General features: G+C 45.3%; 2 protein-coding genes across 3 annotated transcripts in view; both read right to left on the bottom strand.

Moving 5' to 3' along the window:
• Nucleotides 1–361: 361 nt before the first annotated feature.
• On the bottom strand, nucleotides 362–18,434 carry LOC135378251 (transcobalamin-2-like). 2 transcript variants are annotated; one of them, XM_064611225.1, is made up of 10 exons: nucleotides 18,303–18,434; nucleotides 15,340–15,546; nucleotides 13,939–14,179; nucleotides 13,707–13,875; nucleotides 8,589–8,688; nucleotides 8,150–8,328; nucleotides 6,004–6,214; nucleotides 2,683–2,842; nucleotides 2,434–2,570; nucleotides 362–549 (listed from the first exon to the last, which is right to left on the bottom strand). In XM_064611225.1, exons 1-10 carry the CDS (start codon nucleotides 18,325–18,327, stop codon nucleotides 482–484), a joined length of 1,497 nt encoding a protein of 498 aa, XP_064467295.1. In that variant the 5' UTR covers nucleotides 18,328–18,434; the 3' UTR covers nucleotides 362–481. The 2 variants fall into 2 exon arrangements, with proteins under 2 accessions (XP_064467295.1, XP_064467296.1); XM_064611226.1 differs by having other exon boundaries at nucleotides 15,340–15,480; nucleotides 18,303–18,433.
• Nucleotides 17,770–22,970, bottom strand: part of LOC135378250 (sodium-dependent low-affinity dicarboxylate transporter 1-like) — a 17,406-nt gene continuing 12,205 nt past the window's right edge. The window contains exons 13-14 of the mRNA XM_064611224.1: nucleotides 22,099–22,236; nucleotides 17,770–18,013 (exon numbers count right to left, since the gene is read on the bottom strand). Coding sequence (XP_064467294.1) covers nucleotides 17,849–18,013; nucleotides 22,099–22,236 — 303 coding nt within the window. The 3' untranslated portion in view covers nucleotides 17,770–17,848. The remainder of the gene's footprint in view (nucleotides 18,014–22,098; nucleotides 22,237–22,970) is intronic.

The following is a 22,970-nucleotide window of genomic DNA, read 5'->3' as shown; positions in this document are numbered from 1 at the left end:
CCTATGACAGTGATGCCTTCCAATATACTTAGGCATCAAAGGATAAAGGTCGTGTAGTTGGTACATGATCCTATGCGTATGAGATACAGTAACCAAAGTGTAACAGAACACAGTAACGTGTCTGTTAGGCCCCATAGGACCTCCGTTAGGAATAAGAAAAATAAGAAACAGCTTGGCATTAACCTCCTGATAGCACTGTAAGTGACAGAATCAAAATCTGACGACTGAGGGCAGTAAGTCCACTTCTGATTGCCATCCTGTTTCGGCACTCTATTTGACACTGTTTACGCGAGTTGCAGGAACAGTGTCAAACAATATAGGGCCTCTGACAGGTCCAAACCCTTTTCTCTTTTTTTTTTTTTTTTTTTTTTGTTTGGGTTTCTCCAATGTTCACTCATAGTGTTCACGTACGAGGCTGTGCTAGTCCAGCTACCTTTCAACAATGTACAGGTGCGGCGTGTGACGTTTGTTCGTCAGACGGCTAAAAGTGTAGCTGTTTGTACCACATGATCACATGGTCAGAGTCGTTAACGATGTGGGATCCCACACCTGGAAGCAAAGAAATGTAAGGCTTACGAAATGCACTATGAATGCGACGGTTGACCATGCGGGTATACTACGGAAATGACTAAACATTGTGCGTGTTCATGTACGCGCATAAAAGCTGTGTAACCTTAACCCCAATGTCCACATAATAATGCGTATATGCTGCGTGCCCTTGAACGCAAGAGCAAGCATGCAGTGACAAATAATACTGTCAACCGTACGGGGCACATATACGTAAATTGGCACCTTTGGAACATTTGCTGCTTCCTAACTAGGAAGCGCAACATCATATTTGAGCTTGGTCCTAACTACTAAGTATATACCGTGTGTCGCAGTTAAATCCCCGGGCTAAACAATTCGCGAACCGGTGCGCCAATCGAAAAACTTTCTTTTTTACAAGTATCTGTCCGATACCGCCTACAACCTGCGCACCGTGTCAATGAGTGGGAGGCACTCATTATTTCAATAAAACTTCAAATGAGTTTCATGAAAAGAAAAGACATAACTTCTAAAGCAGGGCGCCGTCGGCATTAAAATGGGTATTACCCGTTTTGGGACCAATCTGCCACCAAAGTGGGTCATTTGTTGCAGTAATTAATTAGTTTCGGTTTACATATTTTTGTCGCGGCTGGTCGCGGCGAAGTGCAAAAGGACGTAATTCATTGGTGGACATGGGAGTGGAAGAGCGTCCTTTTGCGTTTCACCGCGACCAGCCGCGACAAAAATATGTAAACCGAAACCAATTAATTACTGCAACAAGTGACCCGCTTTGGTGGCAGATTTTTCTGACACCAAGGACACTTTCCCAATGTGTCCTTTCACTGGGATATGTCGGAAAGCCCCGTGGAGTTTCGTCAACGGCGCGCACCCTATCTGAATGTTCTGCTAACAGCACGCGGGCCGGTAGTGCTCTGGACGGTTCGCCGCTCGTGCAGAGCTGTAGCTCGGCGTCGACGCAGCACGCAGCGGCGTCGAGGCAAGTGCACGCAGCACTGCGCAGCGCGCAGGAAAAGGTTTTTTTTTTTCTATTGGTGAGCAATATGCGTGTTCTCCTCACGAACGAACTCTAACCAGAGCTTTTCGCTACTGGAGAGGATGAGTTTTCACGCAGGTGGCGAGATCATCCTTCCCTTATCCTGAGACGTGGACCTGTGAGAATTGCTGGTTTTTACCTCCATGAATTTCATTCGCGTCATCCTATCCCATTCTACCCTTCATATGTAAATATTTGCCGGAATGACTGTACATATTGTAACTGGTGACAGTACTGACTGTAGATAAGAGCTCGTACATATTGTAACTAGTGTGCCTGTTGCCGTCAAAACATTTTTCTGTAACAAGGACAGAACTAAATAAACAATAATAATAATAATAATAATCTACGTTTTTCAGCATCCTCCCTCTTTTTTTTTTTTTTGCTTTTCTTTTTGTTTTTTGTTGTTGTTTTTTTTTTTTTTTTTTGACTAGCCAAGGTTCAGCCAAGGTTCATATTCAAGGAGGGGAACCCGAGACAGGGATGAAGAGACGACACAACAAATTCTCAAACCTCCGGAGAGGAGGAACAGGAAGCAAGGATGGCTTACTCCGTCCCTGTCATCCCTGTCTCGGGTTCCCTTCCTTGATCATGCACCAGCTTGTCAGCGCTTTGTCTCTTCTATCAAGGTTCATACGTTTTGTTCCGTGCATAATTTTCTTGATTGAATGATCGAAAAAAAAAACAGTTTCCTTAATGCTCACTACATTCGTACGAAGCCGTGGATAGCCGATACAGGTGGACAGCCATGACATCTCCTCATGCTAATCTCGATCAACTTAATCGAGAGAAAGTGCAGTCTACATTGAAACTCGTTCCAAAATGAAATGCAAGCTCAAGAATAGCACTCTTACCAACTTGCAGTGGGGTGACAACGCCGGTGATGAAATTCATGCTATGCCCAAGCCAATATTCGTGCGTGGTGGCATTGGAAGGAATACCCGATACAGACGTCACGTAGGGTCCAAAGTCTGACTCCTCCCATTCAAATCTGGAAATTGAGGGGATTTTTTTTTTTTTTTTCTGGCTACGCCACCGAGGAGGAATTTCGATTTTTCATTTAGATCTGGATATAGATCAGCGATCTTCTGGAGCATGCTCACCGAAATCGGCTGTCCTTTTCTGCAGCTGTCCGCATGACATCAAGCATTGAGGATCCAGATGATATCCACACTGTTGTACTGGACCTATTGTGGGCTTCGCCGCCCACCCAGATGGAATACCAGACGGAGATGATGCGTTTGACGGGCATCTCTGAAGACGCTGAAACAGTTATCGTATACGTAATCATTTGACCGGAAGCGCCTAGGCTTTACGAAGGAGAGTTGTTACTGGGCCTAAAAGTACTAAAATATATGTACGTTCGTAAAACATCCAGGGAAAACGCCAACCGAAAGCGCTATAAACTGAAGAACGTATCCAAACAGCAATGCACACGATGGGTTGGAAAATGTTACGGCAACTCAGTACTTTCGTTGGAAGTGAAAATAAAGGGCGAGAAAAAATTATGCGGAATCACAGCAGTTATCACTTTTACGAAACACTGGTACTCGCATAATTCGGTGAGCGTCGATCAACCATCAGTTGTACATTAGGACCCTTGGGGTGTTATGAAGTAAAAAATAATGATAATAATAAACCGCATTACTATATCATCGTGCGAACACGCGCCGCTATTTTCGTACAATAGTATAGGCTTTCTAGGACATGAAATAGGCAATCATGAAATCATAATCAAAGCCATCATACATGAACAACCACCATACTTGTCCCACCTTGCTGAGGAACCATAACCCCAGTAGTAGAAGCGCATACAGAAGAACAGGGGACCAAAATACAAATAGACGAGCCATAACTAAGCCCTGTGTATTTGTTAATTTATATTTCTATATTTTTACTTATATACTTAGCCCTCCGATTTGTACACATATTTGTATTTTGGCCCCTTGCTCTTGTTCTGTGTGCGCTTCCACCACTGAGGTTATGGAAACCAACAAGCCCATCTTGAAACTCTCTATAATTGAGGAAACATCTCAACGACAAGAAAAGTCTTACAGAAGCTTTGAAAGCCCTCCCCACAAAATTTTCGTTCTTGGCTGCGACGAGCAATGTGACAACTGCCATGCGTTCTTGCACAAGGACAATAATCGCATAGCTGACCTAGCCGTAACACGCCAGAGGGGTCTTTGGCCTGCAACGGTGCTCTAGAATTCTTCACACTCCTTCTGAGATCTCGTAATAGAATGAGTGAGGTTGGTGGGAGTGATGTCTCCCGTTATATCACTCCGTGACATAGCGGGAGACATTGGGAGCAGGGTTCGGGTCCCGGAACGTTTTCATGTCCCGAAATTCCCGGGATTTCGAGAGGCCAAATCTCGGGACTTCAGGATAGTAAGTTTGGGCTTTCCTGACAACGAATGGTTAGTGGTATGTGTGAAATAGAAAGGATGGTATTTTACCGATCTTTGTTTTCAGACGTCCCATCCGGGAAAGGTATCCGTTGTAATCCGAAACCGAACCAAATGCGCCGTCGACAACACATGATAAATACGTTAGCTGCTGACCCCGCTCACCCAAAAAGGCCTATAGGTCAGAACAGCCGTGGAATAGAATTAAAACTAATATAGGCCGTCACAAGGACTTCTTCCGATCTTTGAGACTACAATATACTGAAGACATAGCAGATATTTCTGTCGCTCTCTTTCACTTCTTTTTTGTTCTTTTGATCTTTATCGATTCGTTGATTTGAAAGTGAAACAAAAAAAGAAAAAAACTGAGACCAGTTTTGTCAGAAAACTAGACTCGACTACTCCAAACCAGAACACAACAGTTGCTGTGGGGGAATATGGAGAGAGGAGAAGAAAATGCAGCAATAGGCAGGAAACGTGTACTGTATTGTTATTTGCAATCGGATGCGCAAGTGGATACTGTCCTAAACGACGCTGCGGGGACAGCTGCAAGAAAATTCCGATCCCGCCTCGAGATCTCGCGATCCATATTTAGAAGCCGAAAATCCCTGTAAAAACTGCTCGGGATTCTGAACCCTAATTGGGAGTGCGAAATACGTGGCTCGTGGCGTCGACAGGCTCGCCCCACAAGGGTGTCCTTAAGCGATCACTTAAGGCAAAATCACAATATCCTCCTGCTCCTGGTCACAGATCATCATTTTGATGTCATGTGACTGTTTCTAGGGCGCTTGTCGACATTTTCCCGCCTGCATAAAACCATTAGACGAACGTATTTTTCTGGTTTAGTGTTTCTTACTCGACATGGTGCCCTATCGTTCATCTGGTCGTAGCACAGGTACCGTTATCACAAGACTGCGAGTGGCCACTAGTATAAGACCACATTTGTAAACCTACGTGCGTCATGAAACATGACATAAAATGAGGTACTGAGGTCGGAAGACTCCACAAAACGTTGCGTAGAAACTGCAATCGCGTTGCTTACAAGTGGTTTGGTCACGCAACCGGTCCATTGCTTGCTCCTTTGGAGCAAGCAAAGGGTTGTGACCAAACATGGAAGCAGCCATTTTTATGAGCTCGTGTATGATGACGTTTATAATGGCGTGTGACCGGGACTCAGGGATATTCCCAGAATTTTGATCACGAGCGGCGAGGGGGGTGACGTCCATATCAGCTGCTTTTGTGGAGTTTTTGGCCTTATTTCTTGCCGGTAATTGGGGGGTACTGCAGAATCCTTGTGGGAGGCATTAAGGGGGTGTGAGGGGTGCCGTTAAAAACCCGGTCAGGACCGACCCAGTGTGTACTGCGCGAGCCGAGCACGGAAATTTGTACTGAGCAAGACAGAGCTGGGTACCCTGTGTGGCTCAGCCCAAGCAGCTGGGAAGTATGTGATCAACGGCGCGCCGTGCCGCCATAGCAAATGACTTTTCAATGGTAAATAGGAACTCATTTTCCTGCCACGTCATGCCAGCGGACCGGATCGAGCTGCTCACGCTGAACTCCTAGAAATAATAATGATTCGTGGCCTTACGCCGCGTGAGAAGAATGATGTTCACAAAGCTAACGGTCTGTTTATTAATTTAGCCAACCTGACGAACACGGCACACCGTATTCAACGTCTCCCGCGAAACAGGACGTGTGCAAGAAACTTGTACCCTGCTACCAAATTGCCGGTGTCCTCGGCCGGATCCGCAACCTTGGGATCCGTTGGCAGGCGTCTAGTGACGGTAGCACACAGTAGCTCACATCATTACCGAGAAAAGAATGTCGGGAGTCATCCATCTAATGACAGCTACAGTTATCGTACTGGCGCTAGCGATTGGTTACTTATTTTTATAGCCTCTATTATCATTACGAAAACATCTATAGGAGGCGACGAAGTTCCACTCTGCTCAGACTACTGTTCTTGTCGAAGTCTGGCGAGTTTTTATTTTAGACTAACCCTGAAATGATACTTACACAGTAAGTAATTTTCCGATAAATCTCCGTAGATCTCGCAGTGTTGTTGCCGATAGCGCCTGAGTTGTGCCATGGTTGTGCCAGCGAGCAGCGGCAAAACCGAATAAGTGGCCAGAAATCCCCCAAAGTCACCGTTGCTCTTCTGGTGCCGCAACAGGAACTGCATTGCCAGTTCGGAATTCCAGCTAATGTAACCAGCTGCCTTTAACGCCTGTGGAAAGTACCACACATGAGTAAAATGCCGCGTAACGTTTCAACTGCCACGTGATTGATGCTGCGGCGTTGCAGGGAGACAGGGCACACGCCCAAAGAGACCAAGTAGTTATCCAATAGTAGCCGTCTTCAGTACAACACAGCAGCATGATTCACATAGCATAAAAAGGTTGTGCTCAGGTATAAGCAGCTGCTCTGTATTAATTAGACTTTTCAGTCTCCTCTCACGTAGCGCCTCATAGTGGTTACACATGTCCTCTACAGTGTATGGCACGTCACGTTTGCGAATTCTAAGAAAGAAATTACAGGGTTTCTTGACACACTTTGTGTATTGTGCATCATAAATACATAGCTAGCCATCATGTATAGCGATGAGGCGAATTCCGTGGAGTCACATACCGAGTCGAGAGCGGTAAGCATGCACACGCATCAGGCGTAGTTCCCGCTAGCAATGCATGTTAATAAGATGACTAAAGCGCGGATACTGTCCACTATAAACTCCCGAAATATGCATGCAACTATGCACGGAAAATCTTCGAAATATGCATGAAAAATCAATATATGCACACAATATATCACAATATATGCAATGTGTTTCATTGTTCCTGGTACAAAAGCAATGCACCAAATGCCTATCTAAAAAGTAAGTGTTTGATTAGGGATAACACGGCAAAATACACAGAAAACTTTTATACACTTTTTTGGTGTAAATGGCTTGTCCCATGGCGCATACCTTTTTGGTGTTGCCCTTACACTCGAATGATGGGTGTTTTCTAAAACGCCCTTTAGTTAAGTCTATTCATAATAAAACACTGTTGTAATGGGTGTTTAAAAACAAAAACACCCGTAAAAGGGCCGTATTCTATTGAAAACACCTTTTAGGATGGAATTATTTTCTGGCAAATATTGTCTCTCAAATAATGTAGTACAAGCTTCCGCGGCAGCATGCCGAGACATACAGTTCGGTGTTCTTGCTTCTGGCAAGCACCACCCTGAACACTGCCGGCAGACTTCCAGCCATGGTTCCATCGTAGAACGTAAACCGGAACGTAAACCGGAGCGCAATGCGTCACAGGCACGCCTCGATAGCTTGGTACGTGAGTCCCGAGGTTTGAAGAAACCTGGCCACCCTCAGTAGCCTATACTGGCGTATCGGATCGGATCATATACTGAAATACAATTTGTTGGGGCAAGTTCGTTAAATGTGCTGGGGCAGGAAACTTTTGTAACGTTGACGGGAATGTGTTTTTGCAATTAAGACCCACGCTTGCATCGAATCAAAGATATCAGCCGGATTCCTAACATCGTTCCTTGTCAAATACCGTGTTTTTTACTAAGGTTATGATCTATAATGTGATTACTTGCTGAGCGGACTGTGAAACCAGCATAATTTTTCTCTCACGAATTAAAACACCAATTTTAACATCATACTCCCAACTCAAATGGGGTGTAAAAAGGTGTATTGGATATTAATCACCTGTTCCAACACCCCACTTTAAACCCTTAATGATCAACATTGGATAAAACGTGGTGTATGTCGATATTACACCTTTAGCAATGCTCTTCTTGCACCCTTTGCAGGATAGAAAAGGGTGTTTTTATATGAATACACCTTTTCTGAGTAAATAAAGGTGTAAAATGATTTACTGTGGATCTGCTTTCGTTTGCAGCACCCAGTAAAGAATACTTGCGCCAGAGATAATGGAGCGGAAGGTTTGTGTTCGTGATTGACACGAACATACACGTATTTTTTTTTTTTTTTTGCATTGCCCATGCTCAGGCTTTTGTATATGGTGTGCTCAGGCTCTTGGAAAACCAAAACCAAACGTGTGTTTTAATCGTCCAGATACGAAACCATGTCGAGAAAAACATGCATTTGCATGAAAATCCGCGCTCTTCCGAGATGACCATGATGGTGAATAAGATTGCTTACCTGGGCAGCGAGTGCCGTACTGTGAACGTTCCCGAAGCTTCCGTCAGGCTTCTGACTGGATGCCATCTCGTGTAGAGCTTCGATCATCAGTGGTTCTTGATTTATGCTGTCCCGTGATGTTGAGTTCGTGCCTTGTAGGCACATTAGAGCTAATATGTTCATGGCTACAGAGTCAGGTACTGTGTAGAACGAAATAAGTAAGCAAATATGAAGTATTCAATTCATCACTTACTCATGAAGAAGAAAGGGAACAAAAACCGTTCTGCACAAATAAGATGTTCTTTGTATTCAATTCGGTTTCATTATGGTGTCGCTAAACCTGTCACCGCGTCCATGATTAATTCGTAACACTGAGGAGACAATTGCTGATATCACTCACCAAATACAGGAGTGGGATAAATTCTAAATTCTCAGTTTGCGAAGTATTTATGAAACTCACTCAAGGAAGCTGCTGGAAGATGCTTCAGTTCGTGCAGGTTCTGAAGGGAGGCGTTCCATAGCTCCGGGTTCCTGATATCTAACGTGCAATAGGCGAGGATCTGAGGACCCAGAAAGGCTAATTATGTTCAAGTTACACAATGCGCTTTCGTTCTCTTTCTCACAATTCTCTTTTTGTGACCAGTGGGTAGGCAAAGGGTCAGTATACTTTGGTGTGAATCAAATTTGATTCATCGGGGTAAAATATCTCAAATGAGCTCAGGCAATGTAGAATCAGTCGTATACAATCATCTGTACAGTAACACAAAAGAGCACAACGTCAAAACGACCCAGTGTGAGAATGGCAAGCTTGATAACAGCACGTCGTCCACACAGCACCATATCCATGCAGCATCGTTCGGCACAGCACAATGCTACCGTATAGCTCTTGTCACTTCCAAGCGTGAAGGTAAAATAAAATATCATATGTCTTGCATGTTAAGCTACTGTAATGCTAACAAAGCTCGAAGGAAAGTACCAAGGTATTAGGTGTTAAAAACAAATTACGTTACTGATTAAATGCAGCTTGGTATCACTAACACATCCTACACACAGAAAAATAACCGTTCAGAAACAAACTTTTTAAAGTTCTTCAGCTTGTCCGTATTTTTCACTTTTAAAAGCTTAAACAAAAGTAGGACGCCAGGAGATCCTTGGCCATTCTCTCGTTCTCGAAGATAGCAAAGGTTCGGAGAAAGGTTCCTGCACCATGAATAACTCTCGAAGAACGGTTATTTTTCTGCGTGTAACCAACCTAGAAAGTTCTTGGTCTGGAAAAGCCCCAGGCATATTGTTGCTAGTGAATTACTGTTTATTGTTGAACACCAATAACGATTCTACGTTCATTGGGATTCATTGTGAGTAACATGTTTCTATGATAAGTCACCTGCACAGTCCAAAGAATAATTGACGCAGATGGGACAAGTCCCCTGGCACTGCAAGGCTGTACAACTGGTGGACCCCTGCGCAGATGCCGAACGATGCCGCCGATGCTAAAGCATGTGCCGAAATTTACCGAGAAAGTGTCTTTAAAATGCCATTACGGACTAAAAGAATATTTCTTTTATTTCGCATTACAAATCAACCTCGCTCAAAGGCTCAAAAGACGCAAAACGTAAACGTCTTCAGTGAATATCATGTGCTTCCACGAATTTTCGGAAGAACCCGCAAACTTTCTTACAAAACACAGTTTCGGGTTCTCCCCAAGAGCAGGTAACGCCACCGTGAGCACTGGCGTCTGTCTCCCGGCAACAGCGCGCGTTTCCGCTCTCCGTCCCACGTTGGAAGACGGAAATTGACCTTGTCGTCAAACGCGTTGCAGATTGCACGCCCCGTGACCGCATACTTCTCAAAACTAGAAATTAATTTGTACTTTCGCATCCCGTAGAGGAACGGTATTTTGGGAGAATACAGAGTGTGAGACACGTCGATTGCAATGACAATAAATTCTGCAGGATTCCGAAGGCACGACATTTGGTCTGTGGTGGCACTTAAAAAGGAAATAAAAGGGTGTTGTAAATTTCCAAATGCTCCAACAATATTTAAGGCTAAGTTGGCAGCAGGCAGTCAGTGGGAAGGCTGGGAATGTGTCTCGAATTATGTCAGCCAATCTTGAAATTATGATGCGCGGCATGCGCTTTAATGGTTTGAGTATTCCGCAAGCTAGACAAAAATCACAGCATGTTTCGAGACACAGTTGCCAGGTCAAGATCCTGAAAAGTTGCCACAATGACTTGAGGAACCAGCCAAAAGTAGCCCATCTCCCTTGTATACAGCCAAATCTGTAGCCATTGGTGTGCCAGTATCATACCATATGGAATGAGCTGAACTCCCCTAAGGTACGTACGTAATTGCACCACAAACGTGGAGCTGGTATCTGGACTAGAACATATGCGATACACTGTGACGAATCAGTAGTTAAATCTTTCGGTTGAGTTCTTGAGGTACAAAACAGATCCAGAAAGAATGACCAGGGTCATGGATCGGGGGGGGGGGGGGGGGGAGCGCGGATGTCCTGACATGAATTACATGAACTTACTTTGAGAAAGGAGAAGCTTGGCAAGAAATGGAAAATGTGTAGGAAAATAATTGCGGGGGTGTGAAAAGGTTAGGCAAACGCACAGCCAGGTCGTGGTAATGTCAGGAATGCGAGAAAAAAGTGCGAAAAATCGTTCATTTTGGAACATGGCCATTCGCGTAGCCGCACACAAGGGCGAAAGACACGTCAGCTCGTCGGCGGGAGATTCAACTGTGCGTGGTGGAAGGCGTGATCTGGAATTACGACATACGGTTGGGATTTCGAATGCGAGCCTATCACTATCACGTGATACCTGCCCGCCCATGGGCAGCGGCTTCCAACTGTTTCTGTGGACGTCTGTGGGCGCTGCGACCGGCGGGCTATCAATCTTTGAAATACATTAATATGCAAAGCATTAGGAACTGAGACATATCGGTTTCCGTGTGCGTCATCACGAGGCCGAATTGTACATGATGGTACATACAATTATTGTTGTATTTCACTTTACAGTCCCGTTAAGTAACAGACTGCGCAATTGGAGCGGAAACCGCGCAAAAACGTGTAGAAAGGAAGCGGGAACGTGAAATGCAGAAAAGGGGAACCAGTTTTGCGTTTTGAACCCCAATCTATACTACTCGCTTAAAAGTGTACAAAACAGCCACCACACTGAACTTTCATTCGTCGACGAATTCTGGTGGGTTTCACCAAATCATTACTGAGGGGCCCATTGTGGTGTCGTGGGGAACGAGCAGGCCGACAGCGCCGCAGAAGCAGCCCTCTCGTCTCGGAACCGGACCCGTATTGTTCTGCTCAGAGGAGACCGCCGTTCAATTCTGCGACGTCTAGTGACACCCCTGGCTTCCCGCCAACGGACAACCGACATTCTTCCCCCCTCTATGTTGAATAGAGTTGATCCCACGCTCGCTTTCCGCATGCCACGAAACACATCTCGTCAGGATGCTGCATTAATCCACCGCATGCGCCTCGATGTGGCCTTTACAGCTCAGTGGCGTTACCGCTTGAGACAACTTGATTCTCCCACCTGCTGCCACTGTGGTGCTCTTGAGGATCTGGAGCACATTCTTCTTCATTGCCCTCACTACGAACCTTCTCGAACCACACTCTCCGAGTCTCTTCGTCAGCTGGACTCTCGCCCTCTCTCCCTACCGAAATTGCTTGATCCCTGGCCCAATCCAGCCCAGCAACGCTCTGCGCTCAAAGCTCTTCTGACATTTCTGGACACCATCGGACTTCGGTCGTTATTGTAAAGGGGCTCGTTATTTTATTCCCCCCATTCCACCAAGCACTGGGGTAGAGTATCGCCTGTTGCGATGAAACTCCCCACTCTCCAAGGCGGCAAATAAAGTTGTTGTTGTTGTTACTGAGAAAACAACTTTCAGAACGCTGCTCTTTGGTGCATTTTGCATGTAGGGCCGCCATTTTTACACTACTGCTGCGGCGCCATGTTACGAATCCAAAATCACCGAGTAAAGTAGTTTTTGCGTCATCCCTACTACCTTTTGACCACGCTTCAGACCATGAGTACAACTTTGCCAACCTACAGGGCAATAAAACGGCGCCTTCTTTGTGTGTGTCGGTGAGGAATTCTAAATGCATTGATTTTTAAAGTGTTATTCTCTTTCGTATACAATGAAACCTCCCGCTACGGACACCTCTGCTAGGGGGACAGTCCCCAACTGCGGACAGCTGGATTCTCCCCCAGCGAGCTTCAATGGTCTAGCTTCCTTCAGTACTTGTCGTGTAGGGACACCCTCTTCAGCGGACAAGAACCCTAGTCTCATGCTTGTCCGTAACAGAGCTTTCCCTGTATCTTGTCGCGCATTCTAGAAAAGCAGTATGAACATAAGAGTATGAAACATAACTGCGTTCCGTAGAGCTGAGAAGGCGCTGCAAAGAACCCAAAATGTTAGTAAACCGCTCTATCTTGAAATGGTTGCCTCTTGCTTACGAACAAAACTGACTCCTTCTGCTACACATGTGAAATAGTTGATGCTGATTATCGATAGTACAAGAAATGCATTCCTCAATCACATATACATTTCATGTGCATTTGAGAGCCTACAGCAGCCTCTTAAAACGTATGTCAAGTCTTCTTTTAACTTTTAGTCGCACTCAATGTAACACTGAGTCAGGCAGGGAAAAAAAACACAGATGCTGAAATTACGATAAAAAGCACTTGACTATATCGAGCTGAATGCAACTAAATCTAGAGTGTATAGCATTGCATTTCGGATACCCTGTTACAAAAGCCGTTGCGTTGGTTGCAGTTAACTCCCTTTTGCTGCGCTGTTCTGATGCCGTGTTGTGTCGACGTTGTGCTATTCTAAACCTTGCTGCTTCAACGCAGTGTTGTTTTGGCGTTGGCGGTCTGTCACTCCCAAACCTCAGCACCTCAACGCATAGGAGGCTTGTGACATGCAGTAATATTTAAGCTGCTTAAACACACACACACACTAAACACGTATACAACCATGTCAGGAATAAAGAGAGAAGACTGATCATAAACAACGAACGCTTGCGTTCCATACTCAGATTGTTTCGAATAAAACAATTCGCAAAGAATTTCCCGGCCTATATCTATACTCCATAGTGACAAATACGTTGGGATATCAGAACACTTGGTTACACTTGAGTTGGAACACTCAAGGTTAATGTATCGAATGGCTTCGGAAGCACGCAAAATTGTGATGATTTCCTTTATGTTTGATCCGCACTCTAAGAAAAAATGGTGTGGAAAGGTGGTGACTTCTGTAGTTACCACCCAGGTCCACATAGCGTCTGATAAAGGGCGTAAAAGGGTGGTAAAAGCAATTATCATATATCCAAATTGCTACAAAAAGGCGTACGCCCCCCTCGCTCACCGAATCAGAAGTGATAACCCTAGCATTCGTGGCAAAGATGAGGTAGCAGGTAAAACTTTGCAAACTTTTGGGCACAACATATGCGACAACTAGTCCTAAAAGGTGCAACTGCTCCACCCTTTTTTCTAAGAGTGCAGCGTGATCGCCACTGCCCCTGCGTGGCAAGAAGCAGTGTGCTCACCTGTAATGCTTCGGAGTACCGATTTCTGTGGCCGGTAGTATTGAAATGCCGTTCTTTCTCCTCCTGAAGGAGCGCCACGAGGTCCATACCGAGCACATCTCGAGGGTTCTGGCAGGCTGCCGCATGACCAAGAACGTGCAGAGCAAGTTGCCCAGCAGACGCGCTTCCGCTACGTGGAATAATGTTGCGATCAACGAACACTATCTGCGCGAACGGGACGAAACCTCCTCACCTGGATATTTGCGTTACAAGTTGCAGCTGGAGCTCTCGCACGTGAAGAAGGGGCTGCGACACGCAGGTTGACGTCTCGAAAAAGTAAGGTTCCGTCAAAGCCAACGCTATGGCCCGCCTGTGTGCCTGTCTCGGGGCACGCCCGAGTGTCTCATTGCAGGAGTGTTCACGAAGCCAGGCGTGTGCCTTTATTAGGGCTTCCTCAGGAGTAGGGAGATGTTGCTCTTGCTCCGATTTCGGCTCTACGGTGCAGACACGATGTATCAGCATGCCAGACGTTGTTGCCAAAGTACGCGTTCTATTCACCAACTTATTTGCACTTGAGATTGATACAGGCAATCACATGACGGTACAGTCAGTATACAGTAAGATTAATTAAGATTAATGTATAGTTTATCCGTAACTCGATTAATCGCAAAACTCGTTATTGCGGTCTCTGTGATCGGGAACGCATCCCTTATTCGGAACGTGATCCTGATTCCCTTATCCGGAAATACGCTATCCGGACGACAGAGGATGGGTAATGGGTACCGACGCGTCCGAATATGCGAGGCATGACTGCAATAATAATAATAATTTCTGTTGGGAGTCCAAAAACAACTATATTACACATGGTGCACACAAAGAATGGTGCACCACAAAGCACACAAAGGTACAAGCACATGCATATATACTTTGCGGTGACGCAGGTAACTAGAGAAAAGAGATAGCAGTTGCTGATAATTCTACGAAGCGTGCGAACATACCTATATTGTAGTGCAAAGACAGGTAATTCAAATCCAATATTGAAGGTCTGATGGGCGTGCTAATGAAATCAAGATCTTAAAAAAAAAGTGACTCAGTGCCCGCTGCCCGTGATGATGCGCGGAAGCTGATCAATGCAAGTTGACCGGGCAGTCAAAAATGGCATGTGCTATCTTGCAGAAGAAACGACAGCCTCTAAGTTCCCTACTACTATAACAATACATAACAACATAAATTCATAACACACCAAAATAAGAAAGTTGTTCCCTATCGTTCCCATAACCACTTTTTCTCTTTTCCATTCAAGACCCCCCTCAGTAAGAACCTCCTCTTCGGCGGCACAGGGTAGGATAAATGCCCTCATTATATTTCTTCTACATTTCTTCGCCTTTCAAGCTGCGCGCGACACGCTACCATTTCGTTATGACGCCACGGCAATGCCTACAGCGAGATCGCGTTCTAAGCGCGCTTTTCTTTTCTTCCGCCTTCCGGATGCAATCCACATAAAAATATTCCGTTAGGACCCATTAAGCACTGAGCATCATAACGCTGAAACAACACCAAGAGCTTCCGCAGCGTGAACTGCGTGAACTGCGTGAAATACGTGAACTACCGTCCAAATGACAACGTGATGATGTGACTGAGTAATAGGACATACCTAATTCGAAGCCTGTGCATGGTTGAAGCCACGCTGAGCCTGCGAGCCAAAGCAGAACGACCCACATGATACCCCGCTCAAATGTCCGGAAGGCGAAACTGTGGAGGTCTTGGGTCCCTCTTATCACCTCCTTGTACCTCACTTGAGATTGATGAGTGAGCAAGATAAGGTGACAGGAGTACGCAGTGGCCTTAGATGGAAGTGTCACTGACGCCAAGTGGTGTACATGTGCCAGAGAAGCTCGTGTGGGACATAAGTATTTGTTTCGTGGTTCAGGTTTACACAACAACAACAACAACAAAAAAAAAAATGACACCAATCCCAACGAACGTGGTAGTTATGCAATGTACAATACAAGGTGGCGGATCCGGGATTTTTCTGAGAGGGGGCTGTCTATAGGACAGTATACTAAGTTCACTGCCAAAGCTCTATGTAGGCACTCGGTGAAGATAAATTGAAGGGGGTCACATCGTCGTCCCCGTACAAATCACGCCCTGTCTTACGTGAACGCTTCGTATCATAGCCATCATGCGTCATATCATCTTGAATTATGTTCTACACCAGCTTCAGGAAAGCAGGAATCCGTGGATATCCCCGCACTGTACGCTGCACGAACCGACCACTTAGTGATAAATTTATGTCTCAGCAGGGCACCCGTTATTTTCCTTGCGTCCGTCGTCGTGCGTGCGTTTCTGGCGTCCGTCTTTTATACATATATATACCGGGTATTTCAGTTAAATCCCCGGGCTAAATAATTCGCGAACGGGTGCACCAATCGAAGAGCTTTCTTTTTTACAAGTATCTATCCGATACCGCCTACAAGCTGCGCACCGTGTGAATGAGTGAGAGGCGCTCATTATTTAAATAAAAATTCAAATGAGTTTCGTAAAAAAAAAAACTTCTAAAGCAGGGCAGTGTCGGCATTAAAATGGGTACTACCCCTTTTGGGACCTTCAGTGGACACCTTTTAGAGAAAAATCTGCCACCGAAGCGGTCGTTTGTTGCAGTAATTAGTTGGTTTCGGTTTACATATTTTGTCGCGGTTGGTCCCTCCTAGCGCCCTCCTCTAGAAGTTACGTTTTTTCACGAAACTCATTTGAATATTTATTTAAATAATGGGCGCCTCTCACTCATTCACACGGTGCGCAGCTTGTAGGCGGTATCGGATAGATACTTGAAAAAAGAAAGCTCTTCGATTGGTGCACCCGTTCGCGAATTATTTAGCCCGGGGATTTAATAACTGAAATACCCTGTATATCAGCGCGATGCGCAGCTACCCAGAGCTGACGAGCCGCAAACACGGCGAAACACGTGTCGTCTGGTGCTGTGGCATCGTTCCATGAGTATATATATATATTTCGTTTTATGTGTTTATCGTTATTTCGTTCTATTTTCATAACTTTAAAGCGCTACAGAGACAAGGACGGAGAGAGATACACAACACATAGGCGCCTATGTGTTGTGTATCTGTCTCCGTCCTTGTCTCTGTAGCGCTTTAAAGTTATGATCCCGTACCAACAGGCCCAGCTCTCCTCGTTCTATTTTCGTTTGACACCAAAATGCTCCAAAATCCATATTTTATCCATATGATTGATATATATCAATACCTAATATATCGGTTCTCTAATGTTCGTTAATAAATCCAAGTCTTATGAGAGTGTTTCGAGTTTTGGTGTGTTTTTTTTTAATTCTTCCGATATCAGATGAAAGCAAACGAGTTTTCTTTGTTGTTGTAGCAATAGTTCAAAATTTCCGGAAATTTTCCATCTCTACGCTTGGTAGAAACCCCAGCATAACCGTGGTACCAAATCCAAGAATATAATGACTATGAAGATTAACCTGACACACTTACACATCAACAACGACCTGAACAGTCCGCTTTAAAGGAACAGTGAAGATTCCAGTATTTTTTATTTATTTATTTATTTATTTATTTTGAGGGGGCGGAGGATTGCACGAGAAACAACGAATGTTGCGCAACAACTATGTTTGTAGTTGACCTGTAGGACCCGGGAGTGCATCGGAGTGAACGGACTATTTCAGAGTACGCGTTTGCGCATGCGCAGCCCCCTGCAGGCGGTCGCCATGTTAAATTGTGGGGAATAATCGGCTTCATCGTTACATGCGCGTTATAGGCTGAATATTGACAACGTTTCGTACTCGTAATAACTGAGACGCACTTCCCTTCTTTATGCATGTCCTCTCTAGTTATTTTACCACACGACATGCCAGTCCGTAGGAGCGCCGCCATGATTACAGGGTGGGGTGTGGGGGAACACGGCATTCAACGTTCCGACGCCAAGTGCGGCACGTATATGGAAATAGCACGCCACCCGAAATCACTGGCCGTCAAACAACGGTTGCATGTTATGCGACTTTCATGTAAAGTCAAACCAAGCAAGTTTTATTATAACAAATGAGTCGCATTAATAGTGGAAAACGAGACATTATTTTTAATGGAGACGTCTTCGGACAGTGAGGACTAACACGCACTTTGCCACATATGCAGTTAAAATTGCGAAACGTTCGTAGGTACGATGACGCATCCGCCCTGTGTAGGCCAGACGGGTGCTGTAGAAGTCTTGGCCAAGTCAAACATGGTGTAGCCGATGGTATATAACGATATCATCTCCAAACCCACAGTCACTATTTTTAGTGGAAGGCCCATTTGAACCTAGAAGAAGATTTCAAACACGTATAGTGCGCAGCTTGGCAGAATGAATATTATTTGTAATAGGGCTGTGCGAATAGTCATTTTAAAGACGAATACGAAGCGCATAGTTACATAATCGAAGTTACTACGTGCACGGGCGCAGCGAAAGCGAAGCGAAAACGAATAGCCCCCATATGCCGCTTCACGTGATCCACAAGTGTAGTTGTGGTATTCGACGGAGTCTTAAGAACGTTGCCACATTCAATAACACACTTCGAAGCACTTTCGCTTCGTCGAAAGAATTTCCAACCTTGCAAACGCCCCGGCGACCACATCCAGCAGTAACAGCATGGGTGGTTTCTTGCATAGTTTCGCCGGTGACATTCACTGCACGCTAACTGCTGCGAGACGCCAAGCCGAATACCAGTAAACGAAAGCCCCGCAGAACACGTGAAGCACGACGTCAATTCGTTGTAGTTGAAAAGACCTTCAACTTGAAGACTTGCCAAGTGGGGGACGATCACTGTGCCAAGACCGCTGCAAGGTGCAACAGATAGATGTGTGATGTGATGCGTGCATTCGGCTTGGGATCTTCGAATGCACTCGCTTTATTGTATAGCTTCTCTTGTAGTGTTTTCAGACTTCGTGTGGATTGGGAACTATTCGAACACATATGAGAGGCGTTCGATTCGAATGTAGAAGGATCAAATGCACAATTGTTGGTATTCGAAAAATCTGAATATTCGCACAGCCCTGATTCATGCTCATTCGCGTGACCTTTCTAAACACTGAAAACATATTTATATTCACGACGTATTAATTTTCGCGAATTTTGCAATGACCATGTAATCGCAAAAAATTGTACTCGCGAATGGGGAGCGACAAATTCTGGAATAGGCCGCTGAGACACACATCCATTATTTGTGCTGAGTCTCGTGCTCTGTGAGCGGAAGCCAGGCCTGGTTGGATGTACGCAGATCGAATCGTATCTTCGCGTTTAGAGACTTCTTCAAAAGCCTCTACTAATCACGCAGCGTGGAAAGGGCCGAAGGTGGCCGACCGGAGGTCCAACTTGATACCAGAGGGCGAACAGCCGTTGTCTATTATTGATTTTACACGGAGTGCATACCAGTTCCTGAACTTGTCCCAAACAACAACTTTAACGAAGAATTAGCTCCTTTGTGACATCGCGGTCTCGACGTCAGAAATACCTTGGACGCACTCTCCAAGAGAGGTCCTCGCCAATGGCGAAATCAAGTACTGATGAATATGTTTAAAAACGGACAATTTGAAGACTCGCGAAAAATCGTCCACGAGAAAAAAAGAAAAACGTTTACAGTACGTAGCGGCCTACGGGCAGTTCAGCGATAATAGGCAGTTTTAGCCACGACCTGCTCTATACTAGAGACCTAGAAAATAGCCTATGGGAGAGCCCGGTCATGGGTTAGTTATGCTAATGGCCGCTGCAAGCGCCACATAGCATTATTGGGGAGAGCACATGACATGTGCACTATTATCATCATTGCCACCGTCGTTCGTCTGCTACACAGAGCTACACAGGCTGTTGCTAAGCGCGCACTACCCTCTCCGTACCTCTTCGTCGTTGTCAACACAGCCCACCATACATTGCCGCGGTTTCGGCAAATCACGTAGTAACGAATAGCAGTGCTGTGTATTAAAAGGGAGTGCGCGGCCATTAGGAGGAGCCTAAACAAGAGGCTCGGCCTGTCAATCAAACTTGGGCGCATTTCATTGGTTGCCGTTTTCTATGGGGAGCGCCATACCACCAAAATTTCTCCAAAACGGTGGATGGTGCTTGACACGGCGAAGCGAAGATTTCTGACAAAAATTTACTGTAATTTACTACTTTAATTTCATACTGTGAGCGCACACAGGAGGTTGCATGAGAGCGTGACCCTAAATTATTTTTAAAAATCTACGTGAGATAAAAATTGGAAACCTTCTGCACGACACTTGTAAAGGTTTTTGCTACCCAAACAGGTGTTTTCTATGAGTGTACCTCATTAATTAGTCAAATTACTTAGTTGAATTCAAAAATTTGCCAAGGAGAGGCAAAGTTTTTTGCGTCAATTAGAAAGCCCATGGCCACAACATACCATTTCAGTCACAAATACAGGATCCGTCACAATGTTTCCACAAACATTTGATACCCGAAAACACGTAACAACTGCCAGAAAAACACAGAAAATCCGATGTCGGTGTGCCGGCACTGGAAATCTGAAAGCGCGCGTGCAGAGATGGCAAGTTTTCGAGTGTCAAGTAATTGGGGAATAGCTGAAGAAACTTCAAATTACGATTGGAATAGCATGCTCTGGCCACGGACTTTCTAATTAACGCAAAAAACTGGCGAAATTCTGAGTTCAATTTAGATAATTAGCCTAATTAATTAGGTACACTCATGCAAGCCGCCTGTTTGGGTGGCAAAAACCTTCACAAGTGTCATGCAGAAGGTGTCCCATTTTTATCTCACGCAGATTTTTTAAAATAATTAGGGGTCACTCTCTCGTGCAACACCCAGTATATCCTCATGTACGCATCTGCAAAATCAGCTTCAACTGTTGCTCCGCCATCATTATTTACGCGAAAATAAGATGTTTCGTCGCTAACGTTAGGCCATTAAGCCCGCGATCCCAAGAGAATAGCAAGAAAGACGCCCCTGGTACGTAAGATTTTGCATTCTATCATTGAGTTTCATTTATATATCTTTGGGTATTTTTGATTTCATCTACTTACGTTACGTGATTAAAAGCCCATACCGGCAGCCGTCTGTTACGAAGAAGCGGTTCTGCCGCTCTCCTGGCCAATCAGTTCTGCCAGCAACCATTTTTGCAGTTCCGAGTCTTCCCAACATGCCTCTCTACATGCAGACGGCGTTGATAAAAGAGGGTGCAAAACCCCTTTTGTTCTGTCACCAGTGATATCCGTTTCAATCCAAACTCATCCAGTTTCTCCAAAATGGTGGCACCCAGTAAATAAGGGTGAGGTATAACTTAAGTACTGGATAGATGTAATAACAGGGAACTTTATTTCGACATGTGACTGACCAGAGAGCTCAAAAAGTGTGTGGAGATCCAGGTATAGGCAGGTCCCATTAATGGCCAGACTCACTTCTAATATACAGCACCGACGACTAGTGCTAGCTAGCGCCAAATCCCATAGCGAAGCGGCGATTGCCAGAACTATACTACCCAGGTGCTGGGAGCTTCGAGTATGTCCAGGTCTCTAGTAGAGATGACCCTCTGTTTAAAAACATGCGGCGTCACGAGAGGACCGGTTCGAGGTTATATTTTGGTGTGGTGGTCAAGAAGCGGGAAAAATGCATCGGCTGATAGGTTGATAAAGCTGATAATGCCTACCAGCATGCTTTGCGCGGCGGCGAAACGTAATCGATGACGTAGGGGTGCAGGTCGTCTATAGTAGTAGAGAGTTTTAGTGCATCGTACACTATCGCCTGCGTACGTAAGGCATAGGGTTGGTGGTTCTGCGCACGCGCGAAACATAAAGGGAGCTTCGCGCAGCGCGCTGAACCATCACGCTATCCCTAACGTACGCAAAGGCAATAGCGTACGATGCACTAAAACTCACTAGTAGGTCGTGGTTCTACAAAACCGCTGGGAAAGTTATCGTGCTCATCGGAGCCAATTGCAGTCGTGCGTGACTCATACATCTCACCCATTGATTGGTTCCGGTTGATATAGCACGACGCAAACCACGCTATCGACGGTTTCCTAAAACTCTCTCATGATAATTCGTGGCTCGGGGGCCATGGTACATATACCTTCGCAATGACGCGCAATCGTTATCGTGTTTATCTCATGCTGTGTTTTAATTCCTATGCTTTCTTCCCATTGTCCCCCTCCTCCCTGGATGACTACAAGGGCAGTGCGTAGGGCACCTTTTTCAGCTGGCCCTTATCGTTGTACCACGTGGCTCCGTGCACGAAAGTTGATTATCGATATATTATATATCCATAAACTCGGGCCTACACGCCGAGAAATAAACAAAAGTTAGAAGCCGTCCATGACACAGTACTTAGCTAGCGGGACAGTCCCTTTAATAGCGACTATCGGAACCGAAATTCTTACCATTTCCCAGCAAGAACAGCGAGCGTAGTCATACAAAAGGGCGTTCCCATAGCCTGAAATAGGCAACAGGAACAATAGAGAAGCGGCCTTCGTGAATGGAAGGAGAAGCAACAAAGGATTGACGTGTTCATTCTGTGCCTGCAAAAAGTAACCAAGCCATCAGGGACAAAAGAAACGTCGGAACAACAACAAACAACGCCCCGTTTATTTTGTAGGTAAAAAAATCTTATAAAACTAGTAATACAATTACATGTATAGTTACTTTTCGAAGTGTAACTTGCTACAGCTATGGTTATCAACTTGGTTCCTTTACAGTTTTAATCAACAAGAAAAAAAAACAGCGGAGTAAATACAACTCTCAAAAACTTTTAACACTTGTTCTGTCTAAACGCAATTATATATCACACGCTTGTTACACTTGCAGGTTACACTATTACACAGAAAACATTTCTGCAGAGCGACGTATTACCACAGCGCAACTTAATTTAAAAGAAGGCCATAATAAACGCCCAGCGTGACGAAGGGCCCTCAAGTATACGGAGAGAGCTCACTGGGACGTCGTACGGGAAGTGTGCTCTCATTCGCTACGGCAAATTCGTCTTCCACGGACAGGGCGCAGCAATATCTGCTGCGTCCCTGCGTCCATTTGCTTGCAACTCGCGTCCATGCTGCGCCATGTCGCGTCGAGAATGGGAGGTACCCGAGTTCGAATCCTGGTGCAGCCTGTGCTGTCTGGGGTTTCTCCTGGGTTTTCGTCAGACGCTGTCAGACATATGACGGCACAGTTCCCTTAGAAGTCGGCCCAGGACGCACATTCCCCCAAAGCGTAAGTCGTAACGATGCCCACCTCTGTGAGGCCGACAACAGCGAGC

This window comes from Ornithodoros turicata, chromosome 1, assembly GCF_037126465.1.
Source record: "Ornithodoros turicata isolate Travis chromosome 1, ASM3712646v1, whole genome shotgun sequence".
NCBI lineage: Eukaryota > Metazoa > Arthropoda > Arachnida > Ixodida > Argasidae > Ornithodoros > Ornithodoros turicata.
Note: the sequence above shows the minus strand (reverse complement) of the source record. Positions and strands in the feature narration are given on the sequence as shown.